This window comes from Neolamprologus brichardi, chromosome 10 (assembly GCF_056152115.1).
Source record: "Neolamprologus brichardi isolate AB-2024 chromosome 10, ASM5615211v1, whole genome shotgun sequence".
Taxonomy (NCBI): Eukaryota; Metazoa; Chordata; class Actinopteri; order Cichliformes; family Cichlidae; genus Neolamprologus; species Neolamprologus brichardi.
This window is the reverse complement of record NC_142113.1, coordinates 21,624,032-21,642,796: the sequence shown is the minus strand read 5'-3', so window position 1 is coordinate 21,642,796 and position 18,765 is coordinate 21,624,032. Positions and strand designations below refer to the sequence as shown.

General features: G+C 37.5%; 3 protein-coding genes across 5 annotated transcripts in view; all 3 read right to left on the bottom strand.

Annotated features, from left to right (window-relative positions):
- Window positions 1-1,011: 1,011 nt before the first annotated feature.
- On the bottom strand, window positions 1,012-2,687 carry LOC148100939 (uncharacterized). 2 transcript variants are annotated; one of them, XM_087846888.1, is made up of 5 exons: window positions 2,136-2,687; window positions 1,937-2,095; window positions 1,745-1,792; window positions 1,480-1,593; window positions 1,012-1,313 (listed from the first exon to the last, which is right to left on the bottom strand). In XM_087846888.1, exons 1-5 carry the CDS (start codon window positions 2,253-2,255, stop codon window positions 1,197-1,199), a joined length of 558 nt encoding a protein of 185 aa, XP_087703014.1. In that variant the 5' UTR covers window positions 2,256-2,687; the 3' UTR covers window positions 1,012-1,196. The 2 variants fall into 2 exon arrangements, with proteins under 2 accessions (XP_087703014.1, XP_087703015.1); XM_087846889.1 differs by lacking the exon at window positions 2,136-2,687 and having other exon boundaries at window positions 1,937-2,126.
- Window positions 2,688-5,881: 3,194 nt separating this feature from the next.
- On the bottom strand, window positions 5,882-7,563 carry LOC148100938 (uncharacterized). The gene is made up of 4 exons (XM_087846887.1): window positions 7,035-7,563; window positions 6,839-6,886; window positions 6,603-6,704; window positions 5,882-6,474 (listed from the first exon to the last, which is right to left on the bottom strand). Exons 1-4 carry the CDS (start codon window positions 7,167-7,169, stop codon window positions 6,358-6,360), a joined length of 402 nt encoding a protein of 133 aa, XP_087703013.1. The 5' UTR covers window positions 7,170-7,563; the 3' UTR covers window positions 5,882-6,357.
- A 101-nt stretch (window positions 7,564-7,664) lies between these two features.
- rad50 (RAD50 homolog, double strand break repair protein) overlaps window positions 7,665-18,765 on the bottom strand; it is a 30,389-nt gene continuing 19,288 nt past the window's right edge. For both annotated transcript variants that reach the window (XM_087847410.1, XM_087847411.1), the window contains exons 25-28: window positions 9,612-9,697; window positions 9,365-9,507; window positions 9,086-9,219; window positions 7,665-8,394 (exon numbers count right to left, since the gene is read on the bottom strand). In XM_087847410.1, coding sequence (XP_087703536.1) covers window positions 8,208-8,394; window positions 9,086-9,219; window positions 9,365-9,507; window positions 9,612-9,697 — 550 coding nt within the window. In that variant the 3' untranslated portion in view covers window positions 7,665-8,207. The remainder of the gene's footprint in view (window positions 8,395-9,085; window positions 9,220-9,364; window positions 9,508-9,611; window positions 9,698-18,765) is intronic.

Sequence of the window (18,765 nt, the reverse complement as noted above, 5' to 3'; positions counted from 1 at the left end):
ACGGGCCCTCGAGGCATGGAGTTGCCCACCCCTGGCTTAAAGCAGTCTGGCCATTCTCCCCCGATCTCTGCTATCATGAAAGTATTTTCACACAGATAATTGGATTTTACTTTTTCGGATCATTGTCTGTAAACCCTAGATTGTTGTGTGGGAAAATCCCAGTATATCAGCAGTTACTGAAATACTCATCTGTCACCAAGAAACTCATCACGCTCAAAGTCACTTAAATCACTTGTGGTCCTGATTCTGATGCTCTGTTTAAACTTTAGCAGGGCATCATTACCATGGCTACATGTATAAATATTTGCTTTCCGCCATGTGATTAACTGCTTAGATATTTTTGTTAATGAGCAGTAGAAGAGATATGCATACAAAAGTGGCCAGTAAGTGTATATGCATACACACAATGTTAGAGTGAGAGGTGGTGGTATCCTTAATATTGTTATCTCAGGTACACAGCCCTGTCAGTCAGTACAGCAGCTCCACCCACCTGCAGGTTAAACCTTCCGTTAGGGATGAGCAACCAATTAGAAAAGTAGCTTAGGGAGTGTAGTTTTCAAGCAAAAGGCTAATTTAAGACAGTGGATGGACTGAGAGTCTGCAGCTCGGTCAGTATAAATGAATCATGCAAAGTTATGCTAACAGAAGCCAAGAACTAAAATACTGAGCCACAAATGACGCCATCATCAAAATGTGATCTTAACAGCCAAATGTGTGTAAAAGTTAATTGTCTTGCTATAAAGCCCAAAGCAATTCCATACAAACTGGACTTGTGGATAAAAGTGATTTATTATTGTTCTGTAAACACTTGGTTCAATGCAATGTGAGACAATTGCAATAAATATGTAATACAAATATATTAAAAAATCCTTAACTTAAATAAAAAATAAATACGCAGTTGTACAATAACATGTCAGGTTGATCTGTTGTGCTGTTTGACGACAGCTACACATACATTTTTACAAATGCAGTTAAACATCAGTCAGATATGTCTTTGCTAATGTACCGAATATAGCTACTATTAAATAACATCAACTGCATAAAAAGGAAGGAAAATACTGTCTTAAACTATAGAATGAAATAAATATCCAATGCTTGAATTGTAATAAATTACAAAAAGAAAAAAAAGAACAAAGAAAATAACTTGGAAGCATTATGACACAGTCCACAGATCTGGAAGGTATCCAGGCGTGTTATTATTTTCCATTGAAGTTTCTCTTCTGAATGCATATCTTGAGGTTTTCCAGCAAAGCTGGTATTGGCTTTTCAGTTCTTGCCTTCGGCACAGTCTTCAATACTTCAGTGCAGTTCAACTGAATGACAAGAAATCAGCTGAGTTCAGTACAATATGTTTTATTGTTTTGCAGATTCTTTGTCTCACCAAAGACACAACAGGTAGATTTAGTACATTGTCTCTAAATGTGCGTAACACAGATTTGATGTTCTTATATAGGAAATATGTCAGAGAAGATATCTTACATTTGTGCCGTTAATAAACACTTTCAAGTTTCTCACAATCTCCTTCTCTTTATATTTCTGCTGCTTTGTGGCATGGTTTTCCAGGATCTCATGCACTTTGCAGATGAAGTTATCCTGTATGAAACATAAACAAGTATTAGCGTTACAAATAAACACAATTAAAATGTTAAAAAGAGATCACTGTTCTTATTGCAGTCTCTCAAAAAAGAAACCTGAATTGAAAGCTTGCAAACTGTTTCAAAGACATGAAAAGTAGTCTTCTCACCCCACATCCAGATTCAACCAAGTCTGTCACATCCTCCACATAGAAAGTCTGCAACATTGGAGAGACAAATTGTCACAATCAAGTTTTAAAAACTTGAACAAAGCAGAAAAAATAAAAGTAAACTAACAACAAGAACAACAAAAAGCTCTATGAATGCTAAGAGGCAGTTAAATGTATAAGATACGGTCTTACCTCATTCAAAGTTTTACTGTATTCTTGAACAAGGTCAATGATATTGTTTAAGTTCATATTGTAGATGGGATTTGCAGCACATGGACTGATAAGCAGGGCCACAGTAGACACCAGCACAAACGTCATCATCTCCATACTTGTTATTAGTTGGCTGAAAAGCTGAAAAGTATTTCTGCTCAATTGTCAGCTTGCAGGTTGCTGTGAGGTCTTGGCTGATGAACAGATTATTTATACTTGCTTTGCCCACGCCTTCACCACATTTGTCAATTACAGAAAAAAACCCAAATGCAGTCTGCAGCGATGGAGAGATAAGACTCATGATTAAGTTGTGGTCAATACGCAGCTTGAGAAAGAAGAAAAGTTTCTCTGAAATGAGTCTATACGGTGGGCTGCATTACAAAAAAGGAGAAGAAGAAAACAACAGACATCTATTTACAATGGTTACTTGAAAATATGCTCATAAAGTTGAGAAGACTTGAATAGTCTGAAGTTTGATTTCTGGTGTGGTTTTTAATCCCGCCCTCATACAGGTGCTGGTTTTTGTTTAGACTGATTACTATTCCATCTGTTTCTACTGTACAGATTACACAGAGTTTGGCTATAAAAATTTTTCGACAATCGTTTGGTCAAATAGTAACTGTAATCTGCAGTTTTGCCCTAATTTTCTTACCAAGAAACGAGTCTGAGATGATTTGAGCTTTGTGATTTATGATCACTTTTTTTTTATTAGTCCTTTATCTATCCATGTAAAAATCTCATTGAGATTTAAAAAAGAGAGACCTGGCATCATGGCAACAAAAGTCAAAAATACATGTACCTCATAAGTATATAACATTTAAAACAAACACAATATCCCTGTACGAACATGTGAAAAATATACAATAACAGATCAAATTAAGAGCGACATTAAAAACAATCACACTGAGTAAAAGAGTTATTCCCTCGTTCCTTTAAGATGGACTTAAACTCCCCCAAGGTAACCAATTCTAAGAATTTTAGTTCCTTCTGCAGATTATTCCAGGAAGCAGGGACAGCGTATTTAAATGCCTTTTCCCCCAATTCTGTTCTGATTTTTGGGACAGATATTGTGAAAATGAAGGCTGTACTGGTTGACAACTGGTTGAGTTCAGTACAATATGTTTTATCGTTTTGCAGATTCTTTGTCTCACCAAAGACACAACAGGTAGATTTAGTACATTGTCTCTAAATGTGCGTAACACAGATTTGATGTTGTTATATAGGAAATATGTCAGAGAAGATATCTTATATTTGTGCCGTTAATTCCCTCGTTCCTTTAAGATGGACTTAAACTCCCCCAAGGTAACCAATTCTAAGAATTTTAGTTCCTTCTGCAGATTATTCCAGGAAGCAGGGGCAGCGTATTTAAATGCCTTTTCCCCCCAATTCTGTTCTGATTTTTGGGACAGATATTGTGAAAATGAAGGCTGTACTGGTTGTGGTTTTTACACATATAAACACATAAATAAGAGGGAACCAGCCCAAGGAGAGATTTATAGGTAATATGGTGCATTATCCTGCTGGAAATGCACCATATCATGCTGAATGCAGTACCAGTGCATCTACTGCTAACCTTTGTATATTGTATATTTTATTTTATACATACACACACACACACACACACACACACACACACGTATATATACATAGTTGGTATACATATTCAACATTAATGAATCAATGGTATAGAAATGGAGAAAGTAAGGAGAATGAGTTGAGTAAAGTTTGACTTATCTGGCTGTTCTGTTTCACTTAATGCGCCTTATGGTCTGAAAAATACAGTAAGCATATTCCTACGAGAATCCACCATTGTGTATATGCAACTACCAGCCATTTTGTTAGGTACACCTGTTCAGCTACAGCATCATGTTGACCTTTGAATCAAACAGACTAGCAGCAGATTCTGCTTTTGACATCTAAGAACAGGAAACTCAGGCTACAGTCCACAGAGGCTTACCAAAATGAAACAAGGGGACTGGAAATCAATTTTTTGGTCTGATAACATTGAGACGGTGTTGTGTGGCAGGTGTTTTGTTGCCAGACTTTGGAACGCTTGTGGGGTGGCTCTAGCTCAAGAGACACCGCAGACATTCTTATATTTGTTCTTAGAATTCTCAGAATTCCCATTCTTATATTTTTCTTTGTTCTTATGTCATTGTATTTTGCACACCTCTGTTGCTTGTGAAGCTTGCACACAAGAATTTCACTCACATGTGATGTGACAATACAAGTGATTTGATTTGAAGTGGTAAATGGACCGATTCTGCTTTTCTACTCCCAGAACACTCAAAGTGCTTAATCCAACATGCCCCATTCACACCTGCACTTTCTTCTATGCTTAAATGCTTTCTATCTACCAATCACACACATTAATGCTCCAATGGATGCAGGTTAGTATTTTGCATAAGCATATTTGCCATGCAGATCGAAGCAGCCAGGACTCAAACCACCAATCCTCTGATCAGCAGATGATCTGTGGTGTCTCTTGAGCTAGAGCCACCCCACAAACGTTAAAAAGTCTGGCAACAAAACACCTGCCACACAACACCGTCTCAATGTTATCAGACCAAAAAATCGATTTCCAGTCCCCTTGTTTCATTTTGGTAAGCCTCTGTGGACTGTAGCCTGAGTTTCCTGTTCTTAGATGTCAAAAGCAGAATCTGCTGCTAGTCTGTTTGATTCAAAGGTCAACATGATGCTGTAGCTGAACAGGTGTACCTAACAAAATGGCTGGTAGTTGCTTATACACAATGGTGGATTCTTGTAGGAATATGCTTACTGTATTTTTTCAGACCATAAGGCGCACCGGATTATAAGGCACATTAAGCGAAACAAAACAGTCAGATAAGTCAAACTTTACTCAACTCATTCTTCTTGCTTCCTCAACTTCCATACCATTGATTAATTAATGTTGAATTCTCTCGCAGCTGCTCTATTCCCATGTTGTCTCAGTATATTAATGACTAACCTCGTATTGTGGATGGAATATCTCAGTTGTTCTCCTGACTGAAGTTTGGTTCGTTTATAGCATCACGACATGCGATTGCATTTGTCCCCAACTATCGGGAACCCTCACATTAACTTTTATTGAGTGGAAAAAAGTTAGCGTTCATCCTTCAGCTTTTTTTTTTTAGAAATCTCTCAGTCAGAACATGCTATATCATGTTTAGGTAGAAACTAGTGAGCTTAGTCCTGCTAACTTCCTACTCCATTAAATGTAATAAATTCTGTTTTCATGGATGCCTGGATGTTAAACTTAATTGTTACACCTGGTGAAGCAGCAACGCTGATCATTTTATTAAAGATGAAAACATTTAGACAGTTTTTAACTCTCAGTGATGCTGCAGTATTTGTCTGACTTTGGGACCTAAAGCGGACGGAGTTTTGGACCCCGATTATTCCACGAGGCTCCTGACTACAGTAGCCGTAATGCTCCAACAATCCATCAAGTGGTGCGGCTTCGTAGCTTGCCAAAGCTGTACTAAAACATTTTTTGACAGATTTTTGAGTGCCGTATACTACATAAAATCGTTTTGAGGTTAGTAAGCATACCACATATAGCCCACCGGATTATAAAGCGCACTGTTGATTTTTGAGAAAGTGTGCAGGATTTTAAGTGTGCCTTATAGTCCGAAAAATTCGGTACGAGAAGCTGGTTGTACACAGTTATGGCTGTGAATACAACCAGCTTCTCCTAAACCTTCTATGTAGGAGGAGCTACCAATCAGAAGACAGCTGGCTTAAAGGGAGTGTAGCATTGAACCAATCATGCAAAGTAATTATAACAGAAGTCAAGATACTGAACTGAAAATATTGACAAGTATGTCCCCTTTTCAGACAATAGGGACTGAAGGACTGAATGATACCAGACAGCTTGTCAGAAGTAAGGCATCATCAAAATTTAATATAAAAATAAAACAGGATCAAAATGTCTGTTAAAGCTGACTGTCTTAACATAAGGTACAAAGCATTTCCATACAAATGCAACTTGTGAGAAAAACGACTTCTTGTTCTGTAAACACTTGTTTCAATGTGGAGTGAAAGAACTACAACAAACATCCAAACATATCAAAATGTGAACGGAACTTGTTTTAAATAAAATATAAATATGCAGTTTACAATAATGTGCAGTTGCTGCCTTAACTGTTGTAAAGTTTAATGCCAGCGACAGATGAATTTTTACTTATGCAGCTTAAAAATAACTCAACCAAAAATATCCCTGTGAAAGCACTGAATGTAGTTGCTATTAAATAACAAATAAACTGCATAAAAGAGAAAACTATACCAGAAAATAAATATCCAGTACTTCAACTGTATCAAACTGTGACTATGAAAAACATTTGAAGACGTTACCACATGTCAGACAGTTCACGGAACACGAAGCTATTCAGGCATTTTTGTTTTTAAATTCCCATGAAGTTTCTCTGGCGAATGCAGTTTGCAAGGTTTTCCAGCAAAAACGGTATTGGCTTTTCGGTTGTTGCATGAGGCACGTTAATTAGTTCTTCTGTGCAGTTCACCTAAAAGATAAGAAAACACCTGGGTTCAGTATGATTTCGCTCACTGTATTGCAAATGCAGTTAGTACATAATCCTTACATATTTGTAACATAGATGGCACATTTTAATTTGGCAAAAAGATATCTTACATTTGCTTCTTTAAAAAACACGTTCAGGTTTCTCACAATCTTCTCATCCTCCGTTCTGTGATGCTTTTTCAGGATGCCCTGCACTCTGCAGAAGAACTTATTCTGTATGCAACAGGAGCGAGAACATATTCACTTCAGACGTGTTTAAAATGAATGACATTTAAAAATGTAATCCAATAAAACTGAATGCTCTACAGGGAACACAGTTTCAAAGAGATGGAAAAGGATCCTCTCACCCCACATCCATCCTCAGCAAGATTAGTCACATCCTCAACATAGAACTTCTTCCACATTGAATAGAAAAAATATTTGTCAACATTTAAAATTTTAACACACTTTCAAGTTTTTTAACAAGTCAAGGCACCAAAAACGTTATAAAATGTTCAAGCTAAGAGTCAAGAAAACACTCGTGCTTATGAGATGAGCCCTTACCTCATACATAGTTTTATTGTATTGGTCAGCCAAATCAATGATATGGTCTAGGTTGAGACTCCGGACAGGATTTGCAGCACATGGACTCATCAGCGCAGCAGACACTAGCACAAGCATCATCATCATCATCTCCATACTTGTACTTAGAGTGAAAACCTTTAGAAGATTCGTCCTCAAACAAAGCCCTTGAAGTGGTTGTTTTGCTGTAGTCAGCTTCAAGTTTGTTCTGAAGTCTTGGCAGATAACAGATTACTTATACTTGCTTTGCCCACGCCTTATCACATTTGCCAATTGCAAGAAAAAAAAAAAATGTACGGATTGTGTGACATAATTCTTGATTAAGTTGTGGTCAATGAGCAACTTTGAGATAAAGGCGCTGTGTTTCTCTGAAATAAATCTACAGCAATTAAATAATCTTACCTTTGATTTGTGGTGTGATAATAGGTCAATAACTTTGGTTTCCACTGAATGTTCTATAATTTTATTCTCAGCTAATGACAAATGTACACCAGCTAAGAATTTCAAGTTGAATATTCCATTCATCACAATCTGATATGTGACTTATGTTTTCTTTAGGGGCTTTTTTTTTTTTTTTTTTAGCTATATATGAATTTCAATGTGTAATTTCCCCCTATTTTTTTAAGCAAAGCATGTGCTGTTGCTGAAAATGCCATCTGATGGCTGCTGGGCACTAGTCAGACTATGAATAACAGCAGTATTTCAATAAATATGTAGAAAAGTTTCGTCAGTTTTTAGCAGTTTTATTTCCCCCCCAAAAAACCCAAAACAAAAACAAAACAAACCCAAACAGCTCTTTTACTCACGCTGGATTCCAGAACAACAAGCAAACTAACAGAAGTTAACAGAAGCCTATTGCTTTTGTTTTGGCACTTCTTCCAACAGTTTCTTAAGGATAATTACGGTTATAACGGTTATAATACGTTTATATAAGGTTATTGACGACTGACTTCAAAAACAAACACTATCAACCAAACATACCTTTGTATATCAGTTAAATTATAGTCAGTTATTAAACAAATGATGTGCGAATGAGTTTTCTTCATGCCTCCTGAAAAGCAAACCTGAACGTGGTCTTTGCCCAAATAAAATCAAAGCAAAGAGATAAAGCATTAGTTTACATTTCCAAAGCAGCTTTTCGAATCACTTCAGTGCTCAGTGAAGATAGGATGAGAGGGAAGTGATGCTGCACTTTGTGATTTCAGAGTTCTGATCCTGGTTCTTACGGATACGATAGAAATGTTCAATGTAGCTGGATCGCCCGAGCAGCTCCACAAAGTCCTCGTCGTGAGTGATGATCAGCAGCTGGAAGTTGCGCTGGCGAGAGCGACTCTTAATGATTCTGAAGAAAACAGCAGGAAATAAAGAGTTACATCCCACTGCAAGGAAGACAGTGGCTGCCAAGGTATACAACTAGAAGTCTGTGTGTTTAATGTTTTGACAGGTCGGATGCTGGTTTCTCTGTCCGATACATTACACGGTCTGCTCCAGTAAAGCCAAAATAGTTCAACTTTTAAAGAGGAATGGGCAAATGACAACCTCTACATCCTGTAACACTTCACTGGGCACTGTGTAGGGACACAGTATGAGGCTTGAAGGATAGTACCAATCTACGTTAAAACAGAGGAGTCTGTTTTTTACTCCTGCAATAATTAAACAGTTCTTTTTAATTAGGTATCACCAGCTGTGTACTTCTTTTTATTTCCTGGTTTGAAGCCCATCTACTGCTCAGTATCTATAGCAACATATCTACATCAAAGGGGCCTTTTTTTGGTACAAAGTTAACTTGGATTTAATAACAGCTTTTAAGCCCAAATGAGGTTCCAGATGTGATGAGGCGGCTTATAAATGGGACCAAGCACATTAGACATTCCCTAAGTGTGTACTCTGACACTTTGCTACTTAAACTGTTTAAAGGATTTGGTTTTGGGGCTAAAGAGACAGCTGTCAGTTAATGTTAGGAGCTGTTGCATCCTATTAATGAGGGTTTTCACTAGTATAGCAGTAAGAATACTGAATCCGTATATACGCACTCTACAAGGGCATGTGCCAGTGACTCAATGTTCTCTCGGTCCAGGTTGGTTGTGGGCTCATCCAGAGCTAGGATCCCACAGTTCAGACAGAACGTCTCTGCCAGAGCTAGACGGATTATCAGCGATGCCAGTACCTAGACACACACAATCATATTTTTAAAGAAGAAGACAACAAAATGGTCACATCATGTTTGAGAAGTTTGACCTTTTTACTGCATGTTACATGCAGGTTTCATGCGATGCAACCACAAAACAGAAAAAAACAACCCATTTTTTTACCTTTTGGCCAGCGCTGCAGCGTCCTCTCATATCCAGAGCTGTGTCTCCTTTCACCATAACTACTCTGTAGTTGTAAACCCTCCGCCTCACTCCAGCAGATGAATTCTCATCCACATCAGATCTGATCTCGACATACTCAATATCTGGAGAGAGAAGAGAATAGATAAATGACAGTAAGGGGGTAAAACAGTATTTCTGAAAATGCCACAAAATAATAATAGCTCTCTCTTGTTAATGCGAGACACACCTTGACCCCTGTAGGTGCTGCGCCATAGGTCTCGTATGATCTTATTGATTTCATCCATCTTCATACTGTGGAATTTCATGATGGTTCTGTGGAAAACAAATAAAATGAAAAGTTAATATACTGCTCAAAAAATTAAAGGAAAGGATCACAATGGGGTAAGAAATATTATACTGGATATATCTACTGATATGGACGTTATGGGAGTAGTTAGTATTGGCACCAAATGCCTGCCTGACAATGTCAGGGCTCCTAATGAGATGACAGATGATGTCCTGGGGGACAGATGATGACCAGATCTGGACCAGGGCATCGCTGAGCTCCTGGGCAGTATGAGGTGCAACCTGGTGGGGTTGGAAACACAATGTCCCACATGTGTTTTTCTGGTTTAGGTCAGGCGAGTGTGGAGGCCAGTCAGTGGTATCAATTGTTTCACTCTCCAGGAACTCCCTACATACTATGGCTACATGAGGGCAGGCATTGTTGTGTACCAGGAGCAAACGAGGACCCATTGCACCAGTGTGGCATCTGACAATGGGTCTAAAGATTTCATCCCGGTGTCTCATGACAGTCAGGCGGCCGTTGCCTAGCCTGTAGAGGTCAGTGCATCCCTCCATGGATATGGCTCCACAGATCATCACTGACCCACCCTAAACTGGTCATGCTGAACAGTGTGACAGGGACCATAATGTTCTCCATGGCTTCTCCAGACCTTTTCACATTATCAAATGTGTTTAGGGTGAACCAGCTCTCATTTTGAAATGCACAGGGTGTCAGTGGTCGATCTACCAGTTCTGCCAATCAGTTCAGCCAAATGCTAATCACGCCTAACAGTGCCCGGCAGTGAGCACACTAGAGTAGGCCCACTAAAGGATGCCGGGCCTTCAAGCCACCCTGATTGTTTGTTCAGAGGCATTCACACGAGTGGCCTGCTAGAGTTCATTTTGTAGGATTCTGGCAGTGCTCATCTGGTTCCTCTTTGCACAAAAGTAGCAGATTATGATCCTACTGATGTGTTAAGAACCTCGAACAGCCCTGTCCAGCTGTCCTGGAGTAATTACCTGTCTCCTGGAATTACCTTCATGCTTTAGATATTGTCCTGGAAGACACAGGAAATCTTCTTGCAATGGCACATACTGATGTGCCATCCTGGAGGAGTTGGACTACCTGTGCAATGTCTGTAGGGTCAATGGTTGATGCTATACTCTGATTAAAAAGTGTTCTTTTAATTTTTGAGCAATATATAAAGGATAAACCTAATTAAAGATAGATGTGTTTATCTACCAAAAAGCCACTTCTACTAGACATTGCAGCATGGGACATCTAAGTTTATTGAAGTGCTATTTCCCTATTCGCAATCAGGTAAAAAGGTTAAAACAGAACCATGATAATGATTACTAAATATTAAATTCTAAAATAAAAACTTCACGAACATATTAACAGGTCACATCCTACCATTATGTGTGAGGTAGTTATTAAACAATCCCCGTGTCTGCACATCTCCAGATATTTATCATTTATTCGACAGTGGATAAATGCGAAAAAGAACAAAAAACGTTTGCACAAAATTGAAACATTCAAAAGAGAAGATGTAAAGATGATTATTTCTCTCAAAGTGAAATGTGTAAATGGCCATCATAAAGCTTTGCATAGGTTAAATTATTTTGCTACTGCATAAGCAGAAAATAAGCATCTGATCAACTGATTACAAAAATGAAAAACAACAGCAACGTTTTTTATCTTTCAATAAATGTATCTATTATATTGACAGGATATGAAATCATACATAAGATACGAGCTCAACTGGATTTTTTTTTCACTTTCCTGAATACCAAGAAACTTTTGGTCTATAATCTAACAAACTGATTAGAAACATGAAATGTGGTTTGCAAAAAAAAAAACTAGCGATAACAGTACAACTAACGGTATGTCTTCCGTAGACCATATATAGTGAATAAACCATGAAGTAAAAATAGAGATAGTAGAGCAAGTATCCGCCTGTCCAGCCTATTACATCTTCTTTACAGAACTGCTCATGCAACAAAAGGAAGGTGTGACTAATGACTTCCATTATGTGAGGGTGGTGTAATATTTGTCCCTTTAAAAAGTAATCCCATTTTGAGTTTTATTATCTTGTAATATAATAATGCAGCATTTTTTTTATATGAAAATACTACATTAGCATTAGGTAACATTTAGTCTCAAGATGTCTACTAATATCCTAGAATATAACAGAAGTAAGGCAGGGCACTGTCTATCATCCACTGACGTTAGTAGGCTGACTTAATCACATTAGGTTTCAAATGTTCAGGATGTTTAGTGCAGAATTCAGTATTTTCTTGATGAACTTTGCTATAGAAATACTAAAACTGTTGTATTTTGATGATCTTCCAGTTCAGAAAAAAATCCCAAAAGGTTGATTCTGTTCACCTAGATTGCAGGGCCTCTGGAGAACATAAGAGGCCTGGCGATAAGACATGTTGAGGAGGTAATTTAGCCATTTGAATCAGCTGTGTTGGATCAAGAACACATCTAAAACCTGCAGGACACCGGCGCTTGAGTGACGAAACATTTCAGTGGGAGAAATGTTTTGTCACTCATCCAAGTGACATCACCAGTATCAGTTTCTCCCACTGAAAACGCTACGTCTAAGACGAACAGAATCAACCTTTTGGGATTTACTTACCTGGATGATTGAGCATGCATCAAGACTTTTACAACAAAATGTTATTAAGTATTCTTTGTAGAACCTATTGCACATATAGGAGAAACATGAAGAAAAGGCTTTACATTACACCACTGTCAGTGTGCCCCAGGGCGGCTGTGGCTACAATAGCTTGCCATCACCAGTGTCTGAATGTGTGTGTGAATGGGTGGATGACTGAACGTGTAAAGCGCTTTGGGATCCTTAGGGACTAAGTAAAGCGCTATACAAATACAGGCCATTTACCATTACATTGTTTCAATACAGGCATGTTTTCAGGCATGGCAGCAGAGCATAAACTGGATAGACAACCAACTTTGACCAGGGGGGCATTCAGCTCAAGTCACATTGCTAAAAACTCTTGCTATGCATATTTACAACAATATACACACAGTAAATTCATAAAAGACTGTAGCCATTATTCTATGAATTTCTATGTATAAAAAGTGCCAAAATATCTGTCTTGGATTGCAGGAGAAAAAGAGTCCAGAAGTGGACCAATCAACTCCCTGCACACTATGATAATGCAGTGATAGTGACTGTGAGCCCACAACATCCTCAACACATTCAATTAGTTTTGCAATTTTGAAGTAGGACCATGATTTAAAACTAGCTGCATAAGCTGAAGAACGACCTCATTTTAATTTGAGATACGTGAGGGGTACTTCCCAAAGTCTGACGTGCATAGACTCGTCTGTTTAATGTCCATCTCAATCAGGCTGAGTACCATGAGTTCTGCAAACGCACTAAATTACTGTTGTGTATCATATAGATGCAGCAGAACAGGTAATTGTTGTCACTCAGATCTCCTGAGACTTTGCTTTGGTAATATAAAATGACATTCTGCACTCTCATTGGTAATCACTTCAAAAAGGGTTAAAGATCATTAGTGGTTACTTCACCCCTTTTCACTGGAAGTTGCTGACTCTCATTATACGATAGCTGCAAGTCACTTCCTTTGTTGACGAACGTTTACATTCACAAATCTACAGAGCCCGCTCTACATCTGTGACCCAGTAAACTTGGTATCTCGTAGAGATGCCCTCGCTTTCCCAGATGTGTTTAAATACTGCTTGCAATGTATTCAAAACTGACGATCTAAGTTGAAAAGTATGAAGCGAGATTAGTCTGAAGGAATCAGATTTCCTTCTTATACAATGACTCATGCTCCTGTACCAACATTTACAAATTTAAATTATACTTGGATAACTTTTTGCTTTTAATGATTGCTAAAAGTTAGAGTGTGAGGCTTGAACTTTCATGGACTTCTGAAGAAGGGCATGAAAGAAAATGTTTAAGAACCGCTGAGCCAACACATATACTGTTATTTTGACCAGAATACAACAAAAGCTTTGCTGACTCTTCAATAATTAGCAAACACAAACTCTTTAACTTTGACTTTCAACTACCTTCACTTTATTGAAAGTCACATTATCAGTGACTTCTAGGTTTTGCTCAGTTCTGCACAGACAATTTTTGCACACTGATTCATTTTTTTGCGTCCAAATCAAAACATCTTACCATAGAAACCATTTTCTCCGTATTCAAATAGAAACTGTGACCTGGATGTAATGTCTGATGGAAGGCTCTATGCCTTGCTTGCAATCTTGATAACACTGCAGGCTGTCATGCCTTTTCTAACCCACACTTATGGGTAAATGATGCTTCTGCTCTCTTCAGATACCGTACTCAGATGGTATCAGTGATGGTGAGCTCACACATCCTTACCAAGGCCTTTTATCCTTATTAACCCTTTAAGACCTACCATAGAACCAAGTTCGCCAGAGCTTATATTATATTTTTACATGCTGTGGAGCCATTTTTGGGAGCATTTCAAGTTGCTATACATCAATACAACCATTACAGCCTAAATTTAATAATATGTATACATTAAGTGCATAGTAATTACATAAATTGCAAAAAAGTGCAATAAACTACAAAAAAATTGAAAATCGTTTTTGTTTTTTTAACATATATTTCTAGTTAGAGAAATTTAAGAGGCTTATCCCTCAAAACTGTAAATACAAAAAAGTTGCACAAAATAGTTTCCCACCACAGGAAATTTATTTTGAGTGTCTTCATAGTTTTATTTTTGAAATACACCAATTTTTATACACTGCAGGAAAAACTAAATTAAATATTATAATGCAAATTTGCAAAAAAGCAGCATATGCATCAAAATAAACTATTTCCAGCAGTGCAATATGAGTCCTAAGCATCCCAGAAACGACACAGATAGTCATAAAGTCAAAGATAACTTTTAAAAACACCAGTATAGGCTCATTGAGGCCCTGATGGTAAAAAACTACATTTTCGCAAAATGACATCACTTCCGGTTTCGGGCAGGACATGGCGGACATGCGATAGTTCGCACTGATGGACGTAGGAAGTGTTACGAACAGCTGATCGGATCGGCAAAGCGTGTTTCTGGAATATTATGTTTTTGTTGCTGCAAGTGCTTTTTATGCAGTTTTTGCAAAGCTATATGTGGAAGGAAACTGTGACCGAGGACAAGCTGATGGCATAAGATGTAAGTACAACTCCTCCGGTTTCATGTGCAAAAAAAATTATTGCGCTAGCTCACGTGGTTGCAGAGCTACCGGGATTTAAAAATAGTTGCGCGAAACGGAGCGTGCCCGCTCTGACCGGTTTTCAAGGGTTAAGTGTCTCTCAGAGTATCCTGATCTCCAAGAATAAACAGTTTGCAAACGTGAATATATTTTTAATAGAAAGAAAGGATAATTAAAATAAAAAAAAAAAAAGCCTGATACATTGACAAATAAAAGTAACCTTCAGGTGCTTTTGACTTGCTATAACACAGTTGCATTTAAATAGAAAACCCAGACATATCTGTACAACATTTGGCAAGGGCCTCACTGTGTACAATGTCATGCTTTGCTACCTTGCTGATAAATTTTCAATTATTTGCACATTTCAATCATGAAAATCAGCACTGCAAATGCTGAAGCCACATAAAAATGATGGCATTGATAGTTATGCGGTGATACAAAATAGGAAGTGAACTCTCTGCTCTATGAGATGTTTTTTTTTTCTGTGCTTGGAAGGCTTGCATGTCGAGCAGGATATTTTTCACCACAATAGCAAATTTAGGTTAATCTAATAAGTAAGTTTAAGTAAGTCTAAATTTCTTTTTAGGTCATTTAAAACCTGTTGGAAAAAAAAAACGTCATCATTAGATGAGACTTCTTTTGAACCTTCAAAGTAAATGGATTAGCAGATAATACTAGTGATTCATCTACTATCCATTAACTGGTTAGTATGCAGCACTAAAAACAGACATGTACAATCTTTGTTTTTTGCATTAATTCTTGATAAGATCTTACTTCGTCATTACTCAAGTCACAGGTATTGAACTGTGCTTAACACAAAAATAATACACATGTTAAATATTTTGTGCACTCTGAGAAAAATAAGTCAACTCTTATATCTCAACTGTATTCCTACTAGACTCTGGCTGAGCCACTCTGAAAGATGGATTCAGCTGTGTCTTTCCTTTGATGTTTACATTCACTGTCCTGCAGCATTACCCGGCTTGAGATAGTAAACCTAACATTATGTTTTAGGAATTTAGGCGGTCATTTCGAAAAGCATAAATAGTGGTGAGTGCTCTTCAAAATCAGTTCTATTAATCCAGAAAAAAAACCCTGCCCTGGTAGTGGTAGACGCACATCAGGTACAAAGCTACACTGTTAGCAACTCTGCTGTGACCTGCCACATTTATTCCAGTATAGCTTTAACCGTTGCTGTGGGGGTTTGATCTAATCTTTGTATACTTTAACAGTTTCTGTGGGGGGTTGTTTTTGAGTTTTATAGTCATCTTTGCTGGAAAGTCTTTACACAATGACGTATGAGAAAAAAATGGAAGCAAAACTCAGCATTAAGTCGAGTTGCTTTTCAAAACACTCGGAAAAAACAGGCTCTGCAATTATTTAGCATTTGTTCCTGAAAAGTTATTCAAACGATTAACTATGGATTTAAATTCTGTTTTTTTAATCAATCTTACAATCCATTAGGATACAGTAAACTGGAAAGGTGAGAAAGTAAGTAAGTGTATTGTGAAAGTTCCCAATATGCCAGGTCTGGGGTATCAGATACAATTTGTTATGGGAGCTTACTTAAGGTTAGCCATGTAAATGAAGATAACATAGAATAACACATAACTGAAGATAATACAGAAAGATAACATATCATCTTAGCATCCTAAAGTAAACTACCTATATCTATAATAATCTATGGGCCTACAATTAAAAGTCAAAAGCCTGTATTGGTTTCTATTTATGAAAGGCTTTAGCGACCTGAACTCAAAACAAGTGCTCGCATCTGCACTCTGCACACGCAAACATGCTTTCAAATTGCTGACTGCACCGAATAGTTGAACTCTTTGCACACAACAAAGTGTACTGTTTCATACCTAACTCTAAGTTAGACAAAGTTTGTTGCCATGAAATGTAGTGGGGGATTAGTACATGCAAGCAGAACATATAGGTCAAGAGCCAGATAATTCCGAAAACTTAACTTATGCAAGTGTTGCATTATGTAAATCAGGCTGCTAATTAGTCTGCAAATTGTAATTATAGGTGTAATTTAGCATTATTAGGCAGGTCAATATATATCTTTCTAAAGATAAAAAGCATGCAGTAGCAAAGTGTCAGAACTAAAAACCAATGACCTTTCATTGAAAATGATGAAACATTATGAAAGTTTAAAATAAAATGTGAAAATGATTCATAGCTGTAGTTAATGAATGCAGTCACATAGTCTTGAAAAAGGTTTTCCCAAGATAAATTAACAGCATTATAAAGGCAACTATAAAAAAGACGAAGAAGTTGAGCAGCAAAACTAGCTTTTTTAATATATTAATTTAAAACGAATCTGCTTTTTGGAATCCATAGAATCTGTTTAGTTACTCAAGAGCCTGGTACTTCACATGAAAGACATGACTCATTTTCAAATTATTTTATTTATAGAATGACTAACGGCCACCTACTTTGTGCAAGACTGTGAAGTGACTGCAGTGGTGGCTGAGTAATCTTTTTTTTTCCCTTCACTGAGGCGTCAACAAGACCACCACAGAAGGCAATACGTTCAGTCAACGTCAATAAACAGAGGTTATCTGGACAAGCTAATGTGATGTAAGACATCAAGTGGAAAACTGCCCTGTGATCTAGTTGAAATTCTTGGAAGCACCATCCTCTGGGGTAAAGCGAGCCCTGCTTGTTATTAATAGGCTGTACAATTAGACATTTTGCTTTCCACAATTAAATGAACACGATCAAATAATATTTCAAATGTGTGCTCTGCCAACAAAGCGCAAAGCAAAAGCACTCAAGCGCTCTTCAAATCACCGCTTGATGGCGTGCCAATCACAGCTGTTTGCTGGCCTGCGAGACATGATGCTTCCTGAATGCACTTGACTGAAGTGATATACTACAGATAACAGACCTGCATATCTGCACATCTATTAAGCCCACAAAGACGCACTGAAATCACCATCACAAGTGCATTCCATTTGGCATGCTGTCCACTAAGCTAAAGAAGTACCTTCAGACCTCACAGAAATGATCAACCCCATGGACAAAAATAATGTGATTATTTTTCCAACGTCCCAATAGCTATCATGTATGCAAAACAAGGCAGGTGAAAAACAGAAGGATCTCTCAGTTGTAGCTTTGCTACAAGTTTTATTCACATCCATCATAAAGCAAACTTTAAAGCTTGCTTCTAGGAAAGGCAAACAAAATAAACACCTTGTTTGACTGCAAAAATTAATTAACAGGGATGTAACACAATGTAAAAGTGTAAGCAATGCCCTGTTGATTAATTTAGTTAGAATTCTTTTAAAACATTTTTCTTCCAAAACTTTTGATGAATTTAGGTTAATAAGGAATACTTAGATAAAGATTTTTCAAAAACAGTAAAAAAAGAAAAAAAAAAGATAAAGTTAATAAAAACGTCACTATGCAATACCAGTTAAACTGTATCAGATTTCAGCCTGCACTCGGCCACCAACTCAAAGTACTGGAAGACACTGACATCACTTCCCACCCCGTCAATGCTGCTGACGTTCCAGCTATGAAGCTAAAAACTCTGCGGTAGTTCCGGTGACCTAAATTCAAAGAGCCTCATCAGGAAGACAAGCACAAGATGTGTCATTACAGTAAAACTACAAAAGCTTTTTAAGACAGAAGACGTGCATAAAACTTACCAATATTTCTTCCTGCAGGCAGGAAAGTGGTAATATTTACACATGTATACATTTTTTGAGCCGTGTAAAAATATAAATCAGAATAGTATAGATAAATTTGTGATTACATCAACTAGGATTGGTAAGATTGACTTTGCACGCCCTTAGATGAAATCGTGACATGTTTTAATTTAATCTGGATGACCTGCTCTACGTTTGCTATGTCAGATACCAACTTATACTACCAG

Bases quoted from the DNA above. Each gene is read 5' to 3' on its own strand.
- LOC148100939 (XM_087846888.1), bottom strand. From the start codon at position 2,255: ATGAGTCTTATCTCTCCATCGCTGCAGACTGCATTTGGGTTTTTTTCT. The intron at 2,096-2,135 runs GCAACCTGCAAG...AATACTTTTCAG, and splicing joins TCATCAGCCAAGACCTCACA to CTTTTCAGCCAACTAATAAC. The intron at 1,594-1,744 runs GTGAGAAGACTA...TGTTTCATACAG, and splicing joins TGGTTGAATCTGGATGTGGG to GATAACTTCATCTGCAAAGT.
- LOC148100938 (XM_087846887.1), bottom strand. From the start codon at position 7,169: ATGGAGATGATGATGATGATGCTTGTGCTAGTGTCTGCTGCGCTGATG. The intron at 6,705-6,838 runs GTGAGAGGATCC...TGTTGCATACAG, and splicing joins TTGCTGAGGATGGATGTGGG to AATAAGTTCTTCTGCAGAGT. The intron at 6,475-6,602 runs GTAAGATATCTT...CTTATCTTTTAG, and splicing joins TGTTTTTTAAAGAAGCAAAT to GTGAACTGCACAGAAGAACT.